The sequence below is a fragment of the Triticum urartu genome, chromosome 4 (assembly GCF_003073215.2).
Source record: "Triticum urartu cultivar G1812 chromosome 4, Tu2.1, whole genome shotgun sequence".
In the NCBI taxonomy this organism is placed as follows: Eukaryota; Viridiplantae; Streptophyta; class Magnoliopsida; order Poales; family Poaceae; genus Triticum; species Triticum urartu.
Window position 1 is genome coordinate 8,572,050 of NC_053025.1, and position 19,345 is coordinate 8,591,394.

General features: G+C 51.9%; 1 protein-coding gene and 1 non-coding gene across 2 annotated transcripts; both read left to right on the top strand.

Moving 5' to 3' along the window:
• Window positions 1–5,336: 5,336 nt before the first annotated feature.
• LOC125550208 (cation/calcium exchanger 1-like) lies at window positions 5,337–7,580 on the top strand. Its single transcript, XM_048713152.1, has one exon. It carries the CDS (start codon window positions 5,552–5,554, stop codon window positions 7,301–7,303), a length of 1,752 nt encoding a protein of 583 aa, XP_048569109.1. The 5' UTR covers window positions 5,337–5,551; the 3' UTR covers window positions 7,304–7,580.
• Window positions 7,581–11,224: 3,644 nt separating this feature from the next.
• Window positions 11,225–11,295, top strand: TRNAG-GCC. The gene has a single exon. It is a non-coding gene; the product is annotated as a tRNA-Gly (tRNA).
• The last annotated feature ends 8,050 nt before the right edge of the window (window positions 11,296–19,345 follow it).

Consider the following 19,345-nt stretch of genomic DNA (forward strand, 5'->3'; position numbering starts at 1 on the left):
GAGAGGTACAGACAATCGGGAGAAAGATATTTTCCTCTTTTCTATAGGGATAAAAAAAGGATTATGATGAATTAGAAGAATTGCATCTTACATTGTGAGAATTTGTAAAAAAAAAAATACACCTTATATAAAGGAACGGAGGGAGTATTATCTTGTATGCTTTGTCAATTTCTTCATATATCCGTACAGTGGGTTTAAAGTGTTGAAATCCCCAGTTGAAATTATGTACGCCATCCAATCCAAATTAATTATCTCTGCTTTAGTACAAATTTAGAAGTTATTCTTGTGTGATGGACATACGGGCATCCATCTCTGGAGTCTGGTGCGCCCCAAGGATCGGCCGACTAGGTCGGGACCGGCGGCACGACTAGTGGCCGGTTGGGGCGCGCGCGTCGGCGCTACACGGCACGGGTCTCCAGGTTTGGATCATCGGTTGGTGCCGAACGCCCAACCATCATATCGGCGACAAGTGCAGGCCGTGTGTGCGCGCCAGACGTCCAAGGGTTAGCGCATCGCTACCAAGTCCTACTGCAGCCAGTAACTTCTTCAGCGTTGAGTCCACTCCAAGACTCGAGAGAGATGAAATGATCTATCCATGAACGGTACTACATAAAGGTTCTGATCCATGGAAGATCCTAACACGTGTGGGCTCGCATCCCTTTCTTATGACTCCATCATGGATAGGAGATGTAGATAATTGCGCTCGCGATCGCACAACGGAAGTATGTGTACTGCCATGACACTTCATGAATAGATTGAAAGTTTTTCTCGAAAAAAAAATAATAATCACAAGTTTTTCCTCGTTACGGGTGGTTAGGTCAAATAAGCACCCAAGATCGCAACCAGTACATGTCAAACCATTTTTTTATAACAACTTGTCAGACCAATTTGATAGTAGACATAATGGCAAGGCTGTATTTCCCACCCACTCTCGCTCTCGCCGCTGCCTGGCAAAGCCCATGCGGCGGCTACGGCTGTGAGATCATGTTCAGGGGTGGGCCGACGTGGACGCTCGGAGGGAGAAGGCGAGATGGCAAAGGAGATGCGTGTTCGAGTGACCTGCGTAAGGCGGTGCTCAACTACGGTATTGGTGAAGCCGCCGACGGCAATCTTTAGTGACAGCTCGGCCTGGCGAGATGGCAAAGGAGATGCAAGTAGACTATTTTATGATGACTCAATTTGCCAGATGTGAATTTGGGATAAAAATTGATTGCATCATTCTAAAATTCACATCCACTTTGGTTAGTGTGGTATTTAGCAAAACTGTACCGAAATAGTTTGGTATTTACCGAAGCCGAACCTTATAGCTATCTCATAACATATGAACAATCGTATCAAAATCATATTTCTTTGGAGAGGTTGCCTCTTGAAGCATGGAAGATATGTTGGACAATGAAGCGGAGACAATTGGTGTTTGACGCCACTTGAATCTTTGTAGCCCATGGAACCCGTTGTACTTTTCTTTGATTCTCTGTTGTTCCTGCTTTTTAGAGGTGAAGTGCTTCTTCAACAGAGTCCTAGTGCGCTTCTTCACGGCTTATTAGCTATGTGACGATTGACTTTGGTCATGCTGTGTAGCCACTTTGGCTCATAATTCACCAGAGTGCTTTCTGTCAAACTTCTCTTCTAAGCGCTTTTGGTTCAAAAATTTGGACCAACACCTCTTTCTCTCTCTCCCACTCTCTCTCCCCCTCCCTCCCTCTCTCTCCCCCTCTTCCTCCCCTTCACAGAGTTGCCTTTAGAGTTTCCAACTCAAAAAAGAAAAAAGAACACCAAAAGGGCTCCCTAGCCTTTCACGTACGCTCATAGGGATGGCAGTTTTGCCCATGGGTATGGGTACCCGCGCGTAGCCGACCCGAAAACAACGGGTATGGGAAAGACCTGAAGAGATTATTTACCCATGGATAATGGGTATACATACCCACAAAATATATGGGTAGGATATGGGTATGACATTGCGCCCATGGGTAACCCAATGAATACCCAGAAACAATTAATAAATGAAAATAACTCCTATGACATATGGGGTCATCATCCAACTCCTATGGTCCACCCTAAGTCTCGATTCCTTAAATTGGCCATAGCTCATAGGCCCGCAATCACCTGCTCGCCACTCCTCATGCATCCTATGTGACTCGTTGAAAAGATGAAATCTTGACTCTTCGCTACCAGACTCCTATCCAACGCTCGATCCAGCGATTCCCCATTCCCAGCATGACCTCCCACTGTACCGGGTTTCTACTAACCGCCGCTCATACTCCCTTGATGCCTCCAAGAGGCCACCCACCATAGTAGCCTGTGTTAGTGATATACTACTCGTCCATGATCATTTGAAGTTTAAACCCATTTCTCTACATTTTAAAATTTTAAATTCTATATATTATATCCACTGGATACCCATTGGGTATAGGATACCCGATGGGTATGGGCATGGGTTCCAATTTATGCCCATGGGTATTGAAATGGGTGGGTATAGAAATTTTGTGTGGGTTTGGGTTTGGGTAGAAGGAGGTTGTACCCGCCCATACCCTGCCCATTGCCATCCCTATACGCTCATACGTTGGTTGACTCATCGTTCAAACCCGAACAACCATTAGCTAAAGAGGGGAAATCTTCCTTTTTTCCTTGACAAAACGGTCTGAAAGAGGACGTGGACTTCCTGGTGCTATGTGCCCCTATTAACAACAACAACATAATAATAATAATACATGTGTTAGAAAGACTGTTTTTTTTTTGTGCTAAACATTGTTTAGATTTTCGTCAACATTTGAAGTTTCATGGTGCTCTGGAAAAAGGGAAACAAAATCAATGTTTCGAGAAGGCCAATTTCAAAAGCATCCTGGAGCACTGATTTTGTATTATCTTCTCGAAATGCCATGAATGTATTCCATCGGGACAATATGCAAGTAGGTAGCAAACTAAGCAATGCTTTTCTTTTCTGTGCACAAATAAGCGATGTTTATGGCCGATTTTTTTTCATTTTTTGTTTTATAGGGATCGGAATTACACCTTTAGATAGTTGCACAAATCAACAAGAGCCCTGTCCTCACGCTTTTTTTAAGGAAAAGCCTTGTAAGACCTGCGTGCAGTAGAGCAAAAGTAAAGCTCCTGTCTCATTTCTTGGGGGAGGGGGGAGGGGGGGGGGACTTGGGGATAATGACAAATACCACCTTGCTAATTGGGAGTTTGTTTCTGAGAAAAGAATTTTGGGGGCTTGGTGGTGCTTAACCTCAGGGATTTTAATTTGGCTTTGTTGGCCTCTTGGTCTAAAAGATGTTTTGTAGGTGGACACAAAAATTGGATTTCTCTGGTCAATCATAGGTATAACACAAGTAAGCCCAACCTTCTTTGGTCTAACACTAATGTGGGCCCAGCTTTCTGGAAAGGGATCACTTGACCTTTTGTGGGAGCCCGCCCCTCTATAAATGGCCTCTAGGGATACTACGCTGGAAACACAATTCGGGGATGTTTACGATATGTTAGCAGCAAAACTGCACTGTTGCACAGATTTGGGGTTGTACACTAAAACTGAAGTTCATACGATGTGTGCATGAGACGCATTTAACTAAATGGAAGGAGCTGCTTGATCTTATTCCAGTTTACGTCCCTAATTGTGATGATGATTGACCCATTTGGGTTCTGGGGCCTTCTAGCACCTATTCGGCCAGTTCCTTTTATAAAATGATCAAATGGGGTAGGGTTTGTACCCCTACCTGGAAAAACTTATGAATTTTTTTGTTTCCCATAGATATTTAGTGTTTGTCTGGTTAGCTTTTAACAACACGATCCGAACCAGTGATAACTTTAGTAAACGGCGACAAGTGGACGATCCGACTTGTCCTTTTTGTGAAGAGGATGAGTCTGTCCAACGTATGTTTTTTGATTGCATTGTACCCGAAGAGGTTTGGAAAGATGTAGCAGATGCTTTTAGCTTCATGTTTCCGTGTGATATGTCTGAATTATCTACTTTGTGATGTGTCTGTCACAAAAACTCTATGGTTAACATTTGCGTTTGTTGCTACCATTTGGACATTATGGACTATGCGTAATTATCTTTGCTTTCAGGGCGCGGTGTGGACAAACACCTGAATTCTTCTGAGAAGAGTGAGTGACTTAATCCATCAATGAAATCCTATGTGCGGACATTAAGTCTGTACTGCTACGGTGATGTCTCGTGTTGCTGGAGCGGCGAAGAGGAGAGCTAATTCGGATCAGCTGGAGACGAAGAGCTGAGCTGGTGCAAGGAGCGGTGAGGGTGGTTTTGCGCTCAAGGCACATTCCGGCCAGTTGGTTGATATCAATCTGTTATCCGTAATAGCTTAAGAGCATCTACAACCGGATACACCAAATCCGGCCCATCAAACACCCACGGACTCGTCCGGACGTGCTTGCAATGACCGGTTGGCCCACAAATTTTCTTCTCTACATCTAAATACCTCATAGTTCAACCCTCAAGACCATACAAAACATGCAAAAGAAACATCTGCTTACTACGTAGATGAACTAAACCTACACCACACTACTCGCTATCGTCGGAGATATCCACTATCTTAGCTCCGGGTACATGGGCAACAGATGCAACTTCGGCTCCGCGTCGGCCTCCGTCTCCTCCTATGCATCCAGCTCGTCGAAAAGCGCATCGGCCTCTGCATGTTCTTGCTGGATGAAGCGCCGGTTGGACTCCACGTACGCCTCATCTTGGATGGATTTCAGGATGATGGTCTACTCCGCCATCTCCGCCGCTTGGGCGAGCGCGAACTCCGACATGGTGAAGCCCGCAACCAGCTCCGGCTCTGTCGCGTCTTCCTGCTCCAGACCCACCCCCTCCATGGACCCTTCCTCTTCCTCTTGCTCCTCCTTCTTCGGCGAGTTTGGAGGGAGGCCGGCTCCGACACAGGCGGCGCGCCTTGCCCAGATCTCCTTCTGCATCTGGAAAGTGGTGCTCCAACGTTAACATAGTATACATGATGTTGTTCCACTGGGCCATGACGAAGACAGGTGGCGAGAAAAGAGGGAGACAGAGACGAAGAGATATGGATGGGCTCAGACCGGAGGCGCAAAGGAGGATGAAGAAGATGTGACTAGGGCTAGGGGAAGCCGTGCGGCTTAAATAGCCGGATTTTAGCCTCGGGCGCGCGAGCCGGCGTATCCCCAACATTGCCACAGTTGAGGCGTGTCCACCGATCGCACCGTCCGTCCGGAGACACGGACACATCACAGGGCGGCACGTAGCACGGCGTCCACAGAGTCCCGGAGCAGCAGAAGAAGGAGCAGAAGAGCAGCGGTGGCCTCCACGTAGTACACGCGCAGAGCCCACGTTCCCACTCGAGCGCTCGTTCGCACCGTCGCACGCACACTTACTTAACTCGCAAGGACCCGACCCATCACAAATCCTCTCCACTCCTCCGCTCCGTCCGAGCATTCCCCGACACCTCCGGCCGCAGATCCCTCCCGGCCGCCTGCTCAGCCTCAGCCTCTGCCCGCCACCGCCATGCCCTCCTAGCGCGCCTCCCTCCCCGCCGCCCGATTTAGCCCCCGTCCCCCTTCTTTTATGGAGCCCCCGCGCGGCCGGCGCACTCGCAATGCCGCCGTCCCCACCGCCTGCTTCCTCCTCCTCCTCCCCCTCCTCCTCCTCGTCCCAACCCTCTCCCCCTCCGCCCGCCACCACGCCGCCCCCAGCCTCCGTCACGTCGTGCACCGGGCGGCCCTCTCCTCCCCGTTCTTTGCCGCCAGGCCGCGGGGGGACTGCCAGGAGCTGCAGGCGCTGCACGGCGCGGAGGCCCGGTGCGCCTACCTCCTGTCGCACACCCCCTGCGCGCCGGCGGGGTACGTCGACTACCTCCGCCTCTTCTACTGCGGATTCGCCGGCGCGGGGCACCCGGCGGCGGGCTACGCGGCGTTCCTGCTCTGGCTCGTGGTCCTCTTCTACCTGCTCGGCGACACCGCGTCCGAGTACTTCTGCGCGTCGCTGGAGGGCCTCTCCGCCGCGCTGCGCCTGCCCCCCGCCGTCGCCGGCGTCACGCTGCTCTCGCTCGGCAACGGCGCGCCCGACGTCTTCGCCAGCGTCGTCTCCTTCGCGGCCGGCGACGGCGGGGACGGCGGCGGGGTCGGCCTCAACAGCGCCCTCGGCGGCGCCCTCTTCGTGTCCACCGTCGTCGCCGGCGTCGTCGCGCTCGCCGCCGCGGGGTCACGGGGAGGGGCCGTCGTGGAGCTGCGCGGGTTCCTGCGCGACCTCTGCTTCCTCTTCTTCGCGCTCTGCTACCTCGTGGCCGTGCTCGTGAGCGGCACGATCACCGTCTGGGTGGCCGCGTCATTCGTCTCCATCTACGTCGCATACGTCGTCCTCGTCTGGACCTCCCAGTGCTGCGCCGAGCCGGGCAAGCCGCCGCACGCCGACCTCGCGGCGCCGCTCCTCCTAGAGGACGACGACGACGACGACGTACCTCCGCTGCCGTCCTACTCGTCCAAGACCGCGCCAGCCTCCACGACGGCAACAGCCTGCCTGCATTACCTCGTGTGCGCGCTCCGCATGCCGCTGTACCTCCCGCGGCGGCTCACCATCCCGGACATCGCCGCGCACCGCTGGTCCCGGCCCTGCGCCGTGGCCTCCGCCGCGCTGGCGCCAGTCCTCCTCGCCACGACCTGGACCTCGCACAGCCCGGCGGCAACATCCTCGCACCACCACCACACCAGCGACGGCCACGCGATCCTCCTCGCAGGCGCCGTCCTCGGCCTCCTGTTGGCCGCCCTCGCCGCGGCGACCACGGACGCCGCATCCCCTCCCCGCGGGCGACGGCGCCGCGTGCCATGGCTTGCCGCAGGGTTCCTGATGAGCGTGCTCTGGGCATACACCCTGGCGCGCGAGCTGGTGGCCCTGCTGGTGGCGATCGGGTACATGGTGGGCGTGAAGGCGAGCGTGCTGGGCGTGACGGTGCTGGCGTGGGGGGATTCACTCGGCGACCTGGTCTCCAACGTGGCGATGGCGACGCACGGCGGCCCGGGCGGCGCGCAGACGGCGGTCTCCGCCTGCTACGCCGGGCCGCTGTTCAACACGGTGGTGGGGCTGGGGCTATCCCTCACGCTGGCGGCCGGCGCGCAGTACCCGGCGCCGTTCACGCTGCCGGCCGACTCCGCCGTGTACGAGACGGTGGGGTTCCTGTGCGCGGGGCTGGCGTGGGCGGCGGTGGTGGTGCCGGCGAGGGGCATGCGGCTGGACCGGGTGTACGGGGTGGGCCTCATCGTCATCTACCTCACCTTCTTCGGCGTCCGCATCCTCGACAGCCTCGGCCTCTGGTTCGGGTAGCCATCGCGCGACTGCAGCAGACACAAGCTGCTCTGCTCCCGTCAATGGCGGCACTGTGCGGCGATGTACGTAGGCTTGTACAGTGGAGGGGGACACATGCATGGATCATCAGATGCTTGTACAGTGGTAGTATTAGCGCTAGCGATCAGCCATTAGGTGTGGATTACCGATGGATTAGCTAGTGGGTGTAATTGTCGATTGTTTTGGTTGGCATCAAAGATGATTTTCCCTCCACGGTACGTACCGAGAGATGAATACATGTACCTACGTATGGATCTGGATTGATTGCTCGGCCGGAGTTAGCTCGACGTTGCGATCGCCGAGTGAGCTCGCTCGATCTCGGACCACGTTTGGTTTTGTGTGGCCATCGATCGATCATCTGTGGACGACGGATCCCAGGATGTCGTCGTCTCACGAAAGCACGGCGGCCGTTTCGCCCGGCTTGTTTTGATAATTGGCTTGCCTCGTCATGCCTCCGTCCGTCCGTCCGTCCGTCCCTGGGATGGATTTGCCGGCGCCGACAGACAAAATCTAATCCAAGACATGAACACAGTTGCCCGATTCCGTTGCTTCCAAATTAGACTTGCGAGGCCGCCGAATCCAGCAGCATGTTAGTTTTGTTCCCTTAAATAAAATTAATCAGGCATGATTCTCCCTTCTTGATGTTGGTACTGTGCCAGTTTATGGCATACACGTATCCGGGAGGAGGGGGCAGGCACAATTTGGTGCTTTGCTCCTGTTGTACTGCCCTGCACACATGCTTTCGGTCCCCTTTGTTTATGCGCCCGCGACGCGCATACGCGGGCGGAAATAAACAAGGGTTCGGTTCGAGGACCGTCCTGCCCCTCCACGCGCTAGCACACGGCCCGCCCTAGCTCCACCCGGCTCGTCGTCGTGCAGTGATCCACGGGGAACGGTTGCTTCAGAAGGACGTGCTCAATTGTTCACCGACCCACGGACGGGCGCACGCAACCATCCTAAAAAAAAGTCGCTCATTTCGAATATTTCAAACATGGATTCTAAGCGAACTCAATATATTACATGCAAACTACTCCCCCGTTTCTAAATATAAGCCATTTAGAGATTTCAAAATATGAACCACATACGGATGTATGTATACATATATTAGAGTGTAGATTCACTTATTCTGCTCTTTACATAGTCCATGTTAGAACCCGCAAAATGTCTTACATTTAGAAATGGAGGGAGTAACAAAGTTTAACAAGTTCAATGTATTTTACATCCCACCTAATCTAAACTAAAACCACACAAGATGTCCAATGGCGGCCTTGTAGGTGTGACCTCTAAGACCAGCGGCGTCGTCGTTACATTAGTTGTAGAAGCCACCCCAACCGCGGCGGCGATCTTCTCCCGGCCGACGTCGTCATTCTCTTCTTCATCGATCGACTACTCCTTTACCAGGGACGGAGCGGGGGAGGATGACGGTCCCGACGGCCTGCGGCGGCGGCAAGTTGTCTCCGCCCGGCTCGGACTGGATCCAGAGCTCCCCGTGTTTGTGTCCATCGCCGAGCAGTCACCATGCTCGTTTGAGCTCCTTCTCCTCCATCATCTTCTTGCCCATCGCAGCATTTGATGGTGAGGGTTTTGAAAGGGTGGTCGCGGAAGCGTGAGAGTATTAAAAAGCGGTAGAGGCGGTGGTGCTATGTGTTGGGAGGGAAGGGGGTGTCGGTTTGACGTGGAGAACGTTCAGACTCTCCTCAAAAAATGCAATTCACATCTGAACACGTCAATTGCCATATTTCAAATCCATACAAACTCATGTAACTACGTCGGCACTCCTCAAAAAATACGATCCACACCCGGGCACCTCAATTACCATATCTCAAATCCATACAAACTCATGCAATTACGTCGACACGCACGCATCGTCCGGCTACTCCATCATACTACACTAAACATGCCATCAGACTATCAAAATTTGGCGTGTTTGGCTATGGTGGAGTTCATCCACGACTGCCCTTGCCCTTCCCGGCGCCCTTGTCGTCCTTCTCGCGGAAGTACCGGTCCAAGACGCATACGGATCGAGCCGGACCTGCTCGTCGCTGGAGGTGTCCTCGCGCGTCGTTGTCCATCTTCTCCTCCTTCGGTGGCTGTTCGTCCATGGCACGAAACGCCCGATTCTGCTCTCGGGCGAGGGCGCGCGTGTTCCTCCGCTGTCGTTTCTTCATAATGCGGGTGCGGATGGCTTCCTCCTCTGCGGCCGCCCACGCCACTGCATCAGCCCGCCGCCATTTTCGTCGCGATACGGGCCTCGGCGGCCCTTATCCTCTCCTTCCCATGGCGGGCCGCCCGTTCCCGGTGGGACTCATACTCTGCCCGGCCGGTGATGGGGAAGGAGAGGTGTTTCGGCCGGCACCACGAGGATCCAGCACTAGAGGACCCGAGCGCCCGGTGAGCCAACGCTATGGCGTCGCGGCGGATGGATCCATCTGTCGGCCAGGCGGTGTCCTCCCGGGAGCGGCGGAGTGCAATGTGAACTGCCATTGCCTTCTCCAACCCACACGGGACCACACCCCAGTCGACGGATTCGGGCTAGTCAGAGTCCGATCCGCTGCCTGCGATGGTGAAGAAGTCCGCAAACCGCCGGAGGTGAGCTCGGGTGGTGGAGGGGAGTGGAGTGAAGTGGCTAGAGTTTGCTCCGGCGAGAGGATGGGGACGAATATAAGTGGGGATGGGTGGTCCAGTATGGACCGGGTCCGACGTGGCGGGTGTCATCGGGCGTCCTCATATCCGCCTCATATTTGAACTGGATATGGGGGATGCCGGTCAATCTGAGTGTTTCAGGCCCGTTTGAGGCATCCGTCTGGATCGAGAAATCGTGATCGGGCAGCCCGCTCAGACGTATGAGGCGGGTTGAAGAAAGATCCGATGTAGATGCTGTAAGGGTCTGGGTTAAAGGAGAGATGCCCGTGTGCTTTTCCTTACCTAGCAGACGGTAAAGCAAAGCATAACAAGATCTGCTGCAAATGGTCCGGCGTCAAATAAGTATCTGCTGCTTTGCTTCGGCTTGAGTCTTGCTCCGGAATTTCGTCCATGGCATTCTTCTCTGAACCGGTGACTTCAGTTTATATATGTCGGTAAAGTTGGTGCCGACCTTTCCCATTTGTTGATGGAGCACCAAACCCAAACTCTCGCGTCTCCTGGGAGGGAGGGAGGGAGGGAGGTCCGTCGACGTTGAGCTGACCATCTCCCTCCCCAAAAGAAAGGAGACGGCAAAGCAGGGCCGGTCGGTGTCTCCTTTTCATCCCACCCCACCCCTTGGCAATTTGCCCGTCGCCGTCACGCGGTCACACGGTGAATGAATGTTTTTTTTTTTTGACAAACGGTGAATGAATCTATGTACGCAGTAGTATAAGGAGTACTAGTAGCTCTCACGCGGTCTCAAGAAAAGACGGCGCAATTAAACTGGAGCCACACACGTCGCGCAGGAGCAGGCCGGCGATCGGTACCGGCAGTCCGCAACGCTCTGCACCGTGCATGACCAGGACGACGACGACGACGACGACGCTACCGGCAGTCCGCAACGCTCTGCACCGCGCATGACCAGGACGACGACGACGACGACGAAAAGAAGAATCCGCTGCGTGCGTTTGAGCGTTTCAAGTCTCGTACGTACAGCGTAATGACAATGACACAACGTTTTGCTTTTCTTGGGTGATCCGCACCGGATAGAGTAGAGCAGTGCCAGTACTACATGGGCGATGTGACGGTTGCCGGAAGAGCAAAGCGAGCCCAGAGACGATCGATGACGGTTCCCTCTTTCTTTCCGGTTTGTTTGGCCGGTGAGCCCCTGACATCGACGCCGTGTTGCATCCTGGTGGCACGGCTCGTGTCATTTTGTTTCTTGGCTTCTTCTTACTAATGTTATTATTGTGGTCCCTTTCTTAGCGTTGCATGGAAGCACCAGTGGTCTAGTGGTATAATAGTACCCTGCCACGGTACAGACCCGGGTTCGATTCCCGGCTGGTGCATTGCGTTCCCTCTTTTTTATTTGCCATTCTCGTTTTTTTCTCCTATTATTTGTTGTGTTTTCACCTTCTTTTCAGCGGCGCTGTTTTCACATGTCCTGAGGAACAACTTCATACGCGAACTTGTATTTTTTTTTTTGAGAGCCGAACTTGTATTTGTTTGTTTTGAGAAATCTGACGATAGTACTAACTTGAAGCCTAAAAACCGCCTGCGACCAGACGAATATTGGCTGACAAACAAACAAGCTGGGCCATGCTTTTTTTTTTTGCGGGGTAACAAGCTGGGCCATGCTGCCGCACCTGCAAAACCGAAACGCCCCGTGAGGAGGAGGTACGGCCTGCAGAGCCCAAGCCCCACCACCAGATTCCCAGGCCCACCCGGTCTTGCCGTCTGCGCTCACTCACTCATCTGCAGAGCCCAAGCTATGCCAACAACATACTACGTGTAGACGCGCAAAATTTGAATGAATTTAAACGGACACGCGTCGCCGTCCGATATGAATGTACGCGCAGGCGCCGGATTCGCTCGCGAAAAATAAGAGAGAGCACGGCTCGCTCTAGGTGGCGCGCCATTTCATCATCATGGTGCGGGAGTACATCATTTCCAGTAGGTGCTGGCAGCAGAGGGACCTCGCCACGCTACCTCTACCTCTAGCTAGCTAGGTAGGTGGTTGGGTTGGGACGGTACTGCACATCATCGTCCTGCTCGACGACTGCTCCACTCTACTCGAACGTTTTCAAGGCACGCGGAGACGGGGACCGGAACCGGCAATGCATATGCATAATATCATGCAGCCAGTACTCCGGCAAGGCTGACATGGCAGCATTTCGTGCATCGGCTGTCTGTCTCACATCTCTCCGTGTTTGGTTGCGCGCCCTGCAGGCAGACTGCAGCGAACCTTAGCCTGCCTTTCAATCAAGGGATCTTAAGAGCATGTACATCCGGACTTGACAAATCTCCCCCCTCCTCCCCCCGCACGCACGCGGGCACGTCCGCGGACAGTGTCCACCGGCCTCTCATATGTTGTGCCACATATTCACGTGCTCGAATTTCGATTCTCAATCCATGCAATCCATGCACGTCGATCATACAATACAAACTATTCGAATTCAACGGGTTAAAACAAAGCCAAAGCAAATCATAGTTCAACAGACCGGACATTGCCAAAATGAAATCAATGTCCGAGCGTGACACATGGATTCGGATCACTGCCCGGGAGTCTGATCCGAGCGGAATGCGTCATGCTCGTCCTGCTCCGCCTGCATCCGGGCTGCCTGCACCACCTGCATCCGGGCCGCATGATCTGCTGGCGCCCTCGCCACCTCGTACTCCCTACGGTCGTTGATCTCCTTCTTCTTGTCCACAAGCCACTTCTTTGTATGCCCATTCAAAAGGGTTTTGTCCGCCAACATGATCTTCGCATCCTCCGTGTCTCGTGCGAGTTGCAGCCTCTCCTTCTCAAGCTCAATCTCGCCAAATGTCTTGGCTTTTTCGAGTTCCCATTTGATAGCTGCTTGTTGCTTCTCCAGCTCGATCTTATATAGTAAAAATAACTACACAAATTACATCATATGGATCACAATCTCATATGATCATTATATTGAAGAACATGAGAAAACATACCAAGTACCAACTAATACAAACCTGTAGTCTAAAGGTGCACCACCTGAAAATCATCATGGGAGTAGCATGGGCGATGAAGATGAGCAAGGGGCCGATTCTCTTCACCGATAGAATACATGAGTGTGGCTTTAGATTGGACCCTCTCAAAACGCAAAGTGATGGCAATGTTAAGTGTGTTTGGTTGCATTCTCATCTCAGCATAGTTGTTTCTTCTTCGTGCATGCTCAACTCAACACCCCTCTTCATGCATGCTCCTAGTGTATTTGTGTTGAACTAGTGTGGACTCATGCACCCTCCATACACCCTATCAAACACCCAAAAGTGGGTCGAGAAGGAAACTTTTGGAATCATACATCCTACGAAACACACCCATATAGAAGAACTTGTCAGTAGAGCTTGCACACGTCAACTTTTTTCTTTGGAAAAATGTCCAAGGCCATATATTGAGCATCATGTCTCCCTGCAAACAGACCTATATAAAAAGATAAAATTCCAATCAAATTCTTGGGACCGAAGTCTTCTTCCTCCTGCATCCACCAGCGGCGCGCCATGAGCGTATCTTGATGCTGCCTCTGGGCTCTACCTCATTGGAGCAAACTTTTATAAACACAAGAGCTTGTAGAAGCGGCAACCGGGAAGTCATCAATGTAGACCAGGAGGCGCCGACGATCGCGATATGTGAAACAGATCATCGTCCGGAGAGGAAAACGCCAAGACTACGAACGCTGGGCGAATCCATTGGAAACCTAAACCGACCTGGTGCTGGAAGGCCCATCGGAGACACGACTTTGTATGCCCTCCGCAGGTGACAAGCACATCAACGAAATGGGGAAAGGGCGGTGAGAAAATTATTCTCAGGGACAACGTCGCCGCCGCGCCGTCTCAAACCGTGAAGTCTCCCTAGAGAAAACCTAAAAAAAATCATCAATGCCGGTGCACGATAGGTCCGGGTATGGCGTCGAGTTCGCTGCCTTCAAGGGCACATGCAACGACGCCCTGTTCTCCGGTGACCTAGCCAGGCCGGGCCGTCGTTGAAGATCACCGTTGGCGGCTTCACCAATACCGTCGTTGAGCACGCCTTACGTAGATCACTCGAACACACATCTCCTTCGTCATCTCCCTCCGAGCATCCACATTGGCCCACGCCTGAACATGAACTCCCAGCCGTAGCCGCCATGTGGGCTTTGCCAGGCGGCAGCGAGAGGGAGAGAAGATGGGAAATGGATAGGGTGGCATCAACTTTATAATTGGGCTCTTCTCCGTCTATGTGAACTACTTCTAATGTGTTTTGTGCGAATATGACTATACATAAATAAGATTCTTTCTTGGAATAGCTCATAAATGAAGAGTCTAGTATGGACAAGAGAGACGAGCGTTGAATCATGATCATACATGAAGACCGAGGTAAGCACAGAATAATAAATACTAAATTATACTCCCTTTGTTTTTATTTACTATGCATATTAGGTTTGACTGAAGACAAACTTCGTAAAGTTTGACCAGGTTTATAGAAAAAATATAAACATTTATCGTAAAAAATCAAAGTGATGTGAAAGTAGATTCAATAATGAATCTACTGGTATTGATTTGTTATTGTACGTGTTAATATTTTCATTTATAAACTTTATCAAAATTTACAAAGCTCGACCATAACCAAAACTAATACACGGCCTAAATAAAAACGAAGGCCTAGTTTGGTAGCACTGTTTTTTTTAAACTGTGGTATTCCAAAACCTCAGTTTTCCAACGCGGGGGCAATGAATACCTCGGTTTGTCCAAGGCATTGTTTTCATCTGTTTCTTCAAAACCACAGATCCGTTTGGCAAGTTCTGTTTTACCTGTTTTTTGACTGACCGCAACTAACTCAGCGACACCCAAGGAGCTAATCTTTTTTTTTTTGCAATCACCCAAGGAGCTAATCAGCGTGTAAAAAGTAAACACGGCCATGCAATGCATGCAGCCATCACATGCAAGCCAAGTCGAAGGGAGTAGTAAAGCAGAGACGATACGTTCGTGCGATCGCGGTGCAATTATTTGCCTTTCCTATCGATAACGTATTATAAGAAGGTATCTGGAAAAAAGGGGATTTTTTTTTAGCATCAGTATAGACACAAGCGCTCATATACACGCGCATACACTCACCCCTATGAACGCACATACGCACACCCTATCCCTATGAGCACCTCCGAAAGACTGAGCCGGCATATCATCTTGAGATTTACGAAGTCATCGTAGGCACCTCGTCGTTGACGGAAACGTCTCCTTCCACTGAAAGCTCATCACCGAAAATCCTGAAATAAATCCAGAAATAATGCGAGCAACAGGATTTGAACCTTGATGGGTTGGGGATACCACTGTCCACCTAACCAATTCAACCACGGGTTGATTCGCAAAAGGGGATTTTTATGTAAGAAAGGGAGACGAGCCCACATGTGGCATGACGTCCTATGATATGATCTCAGGACCTTTATGCACCGTCCACGGACGAGATCATTTCATCTTTCTGAAGTCTCAACACGTACGGCCTAGGTGGACTTCGCGCGATGCTACTCGATGCTTAACGTGGCCTCAACGCTAAAGAAGTTACTCGTTGCTCTAGACTTGGTAACGATGTGTTAACCCTTGGACGTCTCGCGCACACACACGGCCTGCACCTGTCGCCGATATGGTGGTTGGGCGTTTGGCACCAAACCTGGAGAGCGGAGAGCCGTGCCGTGCCATGTAGCGCCGACGCCGCGGCGCGACGTGCGCGTCCCAACCGGCCACTAGTCGTCACATCCGTCCGTGCGTGCCGTCGGCCAGTGTCCGTCCGTTCCCGCCCGCGTCTCCGTCGCGGCAGGAGAAGGAATCCGTGCCTGCCGTGCCGCCGGTCCCGACCTAGTGGCCAGGTGATACCCGTAGGTACCGTAGGAGTAGGACCATACATCCACCCATCCAGGAGATGGAGGAGAGTGGAGGGCCCCGTCCCGTGACCATGGCGCGACCGCGACGTGCCGCGCGCACACGTACGTCTGCTCGGCGTGGGCTCTCTTTGTCTGCGTTGCATTCATCCCGGAGCTTTTTTTTTGATCGGCATCCCGGAGCTTTTGGGGCCTGGTGGCGTGTCGACCGATGGCCACGCGTGTGGAAACGGCCGTTCCGTTGGCTTTTTGGTTCCTTCCGGCCGGGGCCCTCCCTCGTCCGGTGCGCGCGCGTCGTTGGTTGGTTCGGCTCGGTTCAGGGCCCCGCGCCGCATGCAGCGGCCCGACGTCACGGTCAACTGCGCGAACAAACTGCTGGCGACGGGTGCAAAGGCTACTAGGTGAAGCGGAATATATATGTTGCACGCCAATGGTTGAGCACCAATTTGCACCCGCGGATGAGGTGCAAAATTGTTGCATTGACGCGTCATATCAACTTTTCTTTTTTTCTTTTTAGACAATGACACAAATTAACTAGTGCACGGTGGGAGCAGCCGAGCGGCAGCGGCAGAGCACCAATTTGCACCCATGACCGACCATCCCCAGACTTGCATGCTTTTTAAATATTATTCTGCTCATTCAATCCTTTTTTTTCAAAGGCAATAGTACATTGTTGTGTGCGTGTGTGTCACTGTCCAACTGATTGAGGAATGCCAGATGGAGCTCAAGATACGCAAGTAGAAGGTACGTAGACGCTAGCACACAACCGATTTAACCACATTTAAACACCCATCGGCCCTAGTGAAAATTAAGTAATCTTCCACGTGTGGTTTCGTCAAGCCGGGAGAAAGGGCCGAATGTATGTGACGGCGAGCGGCGCCTCCGATGGAGTCTTTTTGCAAGGTTCTCCATTTTCATCACGGATGGAAAAATGAGAGACGTGATTGATCGGAATCCCAAACCGAGTAAAACAAAAGTGCCGCCATCGCAGTTCGTTTGTAGTCAGTGTCCTGGTAGGCATCACAGTTCTTTGCATGAACCTTAGTTTCCTTTTCTTCTCCACGCACTCCTTTAATCATGAAATGAGTGCCCTATTTATTTTTAGTACGGTCTCGAACACGACGTCTAATTACAGATCATGTTTAATAGATGTATAACATTAACCTTTTTCGAGATAAATGTAAACTGGTTACGCGTGGCCATGCAGAGTCAAAATATAAACATTTCGAGGCAGCTGTCAACCTGTGAGCTTGTACTTTTTGAATCGTTTCTTTCAGTACTATATATTGATGGGGCCGCACCGCTGTCATCCACCACACAAATGGGCAATGGATAGCAACATGCATGTAGCAATTTACGTCAAAATATTGCAAAACACAACCCCCTCGGCTTGTGCATATGAGGTGCCGGTGAATCCGCGGATCCGCCTCCACTCCGCCTGCCACTCCAGCAGCCGGTGCCAGGGAGGGGAGTCCTTGTGCCTCGACTCTCGCTAGTAGATATGTAGGGTTTTAGTCATCGACCGACACTCGAACAGATGGCAACATTCTTCTCCAAGTAAGTCTTTCGGGCCCCAAATCTTCTCAAGTATGGCTTCGCCCCGCCGAACATCATGTGGCCTGTTCTTTGTGCCGCTGCGGGTCGACGGCGTCAAGCTCCATGGATTTGGAGAGGCTACAACCTAACCATCGTGTGCCTCACATTGAGTCAGGGAAACGCAAGGAGGTCGCCATGCACGGCGGAGTGCTCTGTAATCTGAACACCACAGATGAGTTTGGCAACGCTGGAGGGCACGTAGATTCCGGCGACGGTGGCGGCATGGCCTCCGTGAGAGCTCGTCGCTCGAGGGAGGTTCAGGGATCGTAGAAATGCTCTCCCTCGCGCACTAGGCAGATGCGGTGCTTAGATTTATCCATCGGGTGCGAAGATGGATAAGGATGACCTTTCCACGTAAACAAGTCAACTGTTAGGACCAGTCAATGCATACCACATCAGCAAAATACGTTGGATACAATAACGGTGACCGTAGAGTGACACATTTATGCAATCTCAGTGACCGTATTCTGACACTTCTTGAATACAGTGACCAAAGTGAACTCTAGGATCAAGTTCAGGTACCATAGATGTAATTTACTCTGAAATAAGTATGTACTACTTTGCTTCGGTTTGAGTTTTGCTCCAGAATTTCCTTGGCTGAGCTGGTGACTTTTGTACCAGTAAAGTTGCGGATGAGCTTCCCATCTGTTGATCGACCAGCAAATCCAGACCGTCATCTCTCGCCGTGGGAGGGAGGGAGGTTGACGTTGAGCTGACCATCTCCCTTCCCAAAGGAAAGAAGACGGTAAAGCAGGGTCGGTCTCTCTTTTCCTTCCCGAGTTTTGCTAGAGCTACGGGTAGATTTATATTGAAGCAAGCTTATAGATGAGTTGTCAACTTGTCATTGCAAATAGGAAGGAAAAAAAGGCCCACATCGTGAATTTCACGAGAGAGTGGATTAATAAGGGTGGGACGCGTACACCCCGTAGCCCACTTTCGTGAAACCATCCCGTACGCCTAGGATTTTCGTTTGTTCCCCGCCCTTTGGCAACCAATTTGCACGTCGCCGTCACGCGGTCACACGGTGAATGAATGTATATACGTAGTATAAGGATAAGGAGTACTAGTAGCTCTCACACGGTCTGAAGAAAAGACGGCGCAATTAAACGGGAGTTACACACGTCGTGTGCAGGAGCAGGCCGGCGATCGCTACCGGCAGTCCGCAACACTCTGCACCGTGCATGAGTGCATGACGACGACGACGGCGACGAAACGAAGAAACTGCTGCGTGCGTTTGAGCGTTGCAGGCCTTCCTACAGTGGATGGACATGGACACGACGTTTGGCTGCTCTTGGGTGCTCCGCACCGGATAGAGTAGAGCAGTTGTAGTACATGAGCGATGTGACGGTTGCCGGAACAGCGAAGCCAAGACGATCACGGTTCCTCGGCTGAACTGCTCCGTCCGGAGTCCCTCTTTCCGGTTTGGCCGGTGAGCCCGTGACGTCGTGTTGCATCCTGATGGCATGAAAAAAATTTATATGAGACCAGATCTTACGGTTAACAGATGAGACCCGTTCTGATAGATGACACATGACATGCATAAATCACAAAGCATCTAATCTTTCTTCCCCTGATTTTAAATGAGGGTAAAAGATGCTTAGTGATTTGTGAATGCCACGTGTCATTCATCAAGATGGGTCTTGCGTGAGACCTGATCTTATAGAATTCTTTTCCTGATAATCTTCCCGAGGACTTAGCCATTTTGTTTCTTGGCTTCTTGTTATTATTAATCATTGCGGTCGCTTTCTCATAATCTCATTTGTCTCTGTTACCGCGGGAGGGAGGGCCTGTGTCCCTGTCACCGGCTCACGCCACTGTTTCATACTACTACTGCGCTACGCAGCAAGAAGAAAAAGAAAGTTGTCGAGCGAGCTCAGTACTAGTACGCTCTAAGTAAGTCAAGGGTTAGTGAGCAAATTCACTACGCATCCAA

What these genes read in the sequence shown, in the direction of transcription:
- LOC125550208 (XM_048713152.1), top strand. Translation starts at nt 5,552, where the DNA reads ATGGAGCCCCCGCGCGGCCGGCGCACTCGCAATGCCGCCGTCCCCACC.